The 4,574-nt window shown below is 41.0% G+C and overlaps 1 protein-coding gene across 1 annotated transcript; it reads right to left on the bottom strand.

Annotated features, from left to right (window-relative positions):
* Positions 1–884: 884 nt before the first annotated feature.
* Positions 885–4,334, bottom strand: LOC131599618 (uncharacterized). Its single transcript, XM_058871911.1, has one exon. The coding sequence runs from the start codon at positions 4,311–4,313 to the stop codon at positions 885–887; it is 3,429 nt and encodes a 1,142-aa protein (XP_058727894.1). The 5' UTR covers positions 4,314–4,334.
* Positions 4,335–4,574: the final 240 nt, after the last annotated feature.

The following is a 4,574-nucleotide window of genomic DNA, read 5'->3' as shown; positions in this document are numbered from 1 at the left end:
TACTGACAGACAGAGGAGTATATACTGGAGAAGGACCGACGTCGCAATACAACCAGATACTTGACAAATGTTCTTCAACACGGTGTAGATAACACAGGTGATGAATGGTGCTGCGTGCTTTAATCTTCTCTGGGGATGATAAGCATCTTTTCTTATTGAGATGGAAGAACTTCTTCACTGGAGATTGGAGATCTTCTTCATTGGGGATAAAAGACCTTCTTCACTGGGGATAGAAGAGCTTTTCCTATCATAATCTTTGATTCATCCTATGGGGATAGCTGTTGACGTTCCTTCCGTTGTTCACAACTCGAAGGAAAGTTTCGCTTTTATTTTGAAAAAAGAAAAGTAAATTCATTTAAAACTTTTTTTCTTTTTGTTTCAAAAGTGAATAACACAATTAAAGCGTCATTTTGCAAGCTGAAAGAAATTAAAGATTGCAAACAAATGGGCACAAGGCTCAAATTTATTTAATAGGATGGTAATCAGCTAAAGGCGTGATTCCATGGAGTATTTACAAAAGTTGGAAATGGTAATTATGCGGAAAAGGCTACATTGAAAGCAATAACCACTATTCCCCCCAACAAATTTGAGTTCCAACTGTGCTTGTCGCTTCAGATTGACAATGATTTGTTTGAAGATCCTTTGATGAAAATGACTCCTCAGATGACGAAGTACGGACTGATGCAGTTACTTTGTCATAATTCCTTAATTTTTGCCTAGATTGCCCTTTCAGGTTTTCAATCTACCAGGACGAATTTTTCTGTTTATTGTCTCTAATTTTTGCCTGGACCGCCCTTTCAGGTTTTCAGTCCACCGAGACGCTCATTTTTGCCTAAGTCGCCCTTTGCGGGTTTTCGACTTACCGAGCTGTTCTTTTGTATTTTTTAGACAAAGTATTTCTTGACTGCATCAGCATTCACAGGATGCGGTAGTTCATCACCATCCATGGTTGTAAGAATCATGGCGCCGCCAGAAAATGTTCTTTTGACAACATACGGGCCTTCGTAATTAGGAGACCATTTGCCCCTAGAATCTGGTTGAAAAGACAAGATCTTTTTAAGCACGAGGTCGCCTTCTTGAAATTCACGAGGTCGAACCTTTTTGTTGAAGGCTTGTTTCATCCTTGCTTGGTATAACTGTCCATGGCATAGAGCAGTCATACGTTTTTCTTCGATTAAGTTCAACTGATCGTATCTGCTTTGACACCATTCAGCCTCTGATAACTTAGTCTCCATGAGGACTCTCATTGATGGTATTTCAACTTCTACGGGGAGCACAGCTTCCATGCCGTATACTAGAGAAAAGGGAGTTGCCCCTGTTGAAGTACGCACTGAAGTACGGTACCCATGTAAAGCAAATGGCAGCATTTCGTGCCAGTCTTTGTAAGTGACGACCATTTTCTGGACAATCTTCTTAATGTTCTTGTTGGCAGCTTCAACGGCGCCGTTCATTTTTGGTCTGTAAGGAGAAGAATTATGATGCTCAATCTTGAATTCCTCACATAATTCTTTCATCATCTTGTTGTTCAAGTTCGAACCATTGTCAGTAATGATCTTGCTGGGAACACCATATCGGCAAATGATGTTGTTCTTGATAAACCTCACAACCACTTGTCTTGTAACGTTGGCGTAAGATGCTGCTTCGACCCATTTGGTGAAGTAATCAATTGCTACTAAGATGAAACGATGACCGTTTGAAGCTTTTGGTTCGATCATTCCAATCATGTCGATACCCCACATGGAGAAAGGCCATGGAGATGAGAGAACGTTGAGTAGAGTCGGTGGCACATGGATCTTATCTGCGTAGATCTGGCACTTGTGACATCTCTTCACGTGTTTATAACAGTCAGATTCCATTGTCAACCAATAGTATCCTGCCCTTAAGATCTTTTTGGACATTGCATGCCCGTTTGAATGAGTTCCAAAGGACCCTTCATGTACTTCATGCATTAACATGTCTGCTTCGTGTCTATCCACGCATCTGAGCAAAACCATGTCGAAATTTCTTTTGTATAGCACATCTCCGTTCAGGAAGAAACTGCCAGAAAGCCTCCTTAGAGTTTTCTTATTTTTGTTTGATGCCCCAAGCGGGTACTCTTGAGTTTGAAGGAAGCGTTTGATGTCGTGGAACCACGGTTTATCATCGATGACTGCTTCAGTCGCAAACACATAAGCGGGCCTTTCAAGGCGCATAATTCTGACTGTAGGCATATCGTTCCAATGATTGACTTTGAACATGGAAGATAGAGTAGCCAAGGCATCTGCCATTCGATTCTGATCTCGAGGTATATGATGCAATTCAACTTTATTGAAGAAAGTCAAAAGACGTCTTGCATAGTCTCTGTAGGGAATCAAGCCAGGGTGGTAAGTTTCCCATTTGTCTTTGATTTGATTGATCACGAGGGCTGAATCTCCATATATGTCTAGGATCTTGATCCTTAAGTCAATGGCTTCTTCGAGACCCATGATACAAGCTTCATATTCTGCGATGTTGTTGGTGCAATCAAATAGCAGTCTGGCGGAGAACGGGATATGAGTACCCTTGGGAGTGATGATAATTGCCCCAATTCCATTGCCAAAAGCGTTTACTGCTCCATCAAAAATTAGGCCCCATCTTGATCCAGGATCAGGACCTTCTTCAGGTAACGGTTCGTCACAATCTTTCATTTTCAAGTACAAGACATCTTCATCAGGAAAGTCAAACTTGAGAGATTGATATTCATTAATTGGTTGATGCGCCAAATGATCGGCGAGAATGCTTCCTTTGACCGCTTTTTGAGCACGGTATTCAATGTCATATTCAGATAACAGCATTTGCCATCGGGCAATCCTTCCTGTTAATGCAGGCTTTTCAAAGACATACTTGATCGGATCCATTTTGGAGATTAACCAAGTAGTATTGTTGATCATGTACTGGCGGAGACGTTTTGAAGCCCAAGCCAAAGCACAACATGTTTTTTCGAGCATGGAGTAACGAGACTCACAATCTGTGAATTTCTTACTCAGGTAATAGATGGCATGCTCCTTCTTACCGGTTTCATCTTGCTGTCCAAGCATACAGCCCATGGATTCTTCTAACACAGTAAGGTACATGATTAGTGGTCTTCCTTCAACTGGAGGAATCAATATTGGTGGTTCTAACAGGTACTCTTTGATACTGTCGAACGCTTTCTGGCAATCTTCAGTCCATACAACCCCTTGATCTTTGCGGAGAAGCTTGAAAATTGGCCCACAAGTAGCAGTCATTTGAGAGATAAATCTGGAGATGTAGTTTAATCGTCCGAGAAATCCTCTTACTTGCTTTTCAGTCTTTGGTGCAGGCATCTCTTGAATAGCTCTGACTTTGTCGGGATCTACTTCAATACCTCTTTGGCTGACAATGAAACCCAAGAGTTTTCCAGATCTAACCCCAAAAGTACATTTGTTAGGATTCAAGCGAAGCTGATATTTCCTTAGTCGTTGAAACAACTTCAAAAGGTATTCAATATGTTCTTCTTCTGTGCTGGACTTGGCTATCATGTCGTCCACATATACTTCAATTTCTTTATGCATCATGTCATGGAAGAGAGTAGTCATTGCCCTTTGGTAAGTTGCGCCTGCATTCTTTAATCCAAACGGCATCACTTTGTAGCAAAAGGTACCCCATGGGGTGATGAAAGATGTCTTCTCCATGTCTTCAGGAGCCATCTTAATCTGATTATAACCGGAGAACCCGTCCATGAAGGAAAAGACGTTGAACTTAGCGGTGTTATCAACCAGCATGTCGATATGTGGTAAGGGAAAGTCATCTTTTGGACTGGCCTTATTCAGGTCACGGTAGTCAACACACATTCTGACTTTGCCATCTTTCTTCGGCACTGGCACTATGTTAGCCAACCATTGAGGATACTCTGAGGTGACAAGAAAACCTGCATCGAGTTGTTTTTGAACTTCCACTTTGATCTTGTTTGCCATATCAGGGTGAGTCCTTCGTAATTTCTGCTTAACTGGCGGACATTCTGGCTTCAATGGCAAGTAATGCTGAACAATATTGGTATCCAACCCAGGCATGTCTTGGTAGGACCAGGCAAACACGTCCACATATTCTTTGAGAAGGTCTGTCAACTTACTCTTGATATCAGCATCAAGCAGCGATCCAATGATCACTTCTTTTTTGTCTTCTTCAGAACCCAAATTGATCTTTTCTAAAGGCTCTTTGTGAGGCAGAATGGCTCTTTCCTCGTGCTTAAGTAATCGAGAGATCTCGTCCGGGATCTCCTCTTCTTCCTCTTCTTCGGCTTCGAACACAGGAAACTCAAAGTTGGGAGAGGGCATAGGGTTATTGCATTCAATGGGTTTATCAATAGTAAATCTGCACATGTGATTTATATTTATTTCAGAAAATTTATGAATGCAAGAGTGTATGCAGATTTTTTGAAAAGTTTTTTTTATTTTATTTTGGTTTTTTAGGATTACCATTTCCAGAAAAAAGCAAAAACAAAACACATAATGTAGGGAATTCAAAATGACACTTTATTTATGATTCATCTTTGAAACAAAGCCCTAAACACAAACTCATTTGCCTTGGGCAGGACA

This window comes from Vicia villosa, linkage group LG4 (assembly GCF_029867415.1).
Source record: "Vicia villosa cultivar HV-30 ecotype Madison, WI linkage group LG4, Vvil1.0, whole genome shotgun sequence".
NCBI lineage: Eukaryota > Viridiplantae > Streptophyta > Magnoliopsida > Fabales > Fabaceae > Vicia > Vicia villosa.
This window is presented reverse-complemented; position numbering and strand designations above follow the sequence as displayed.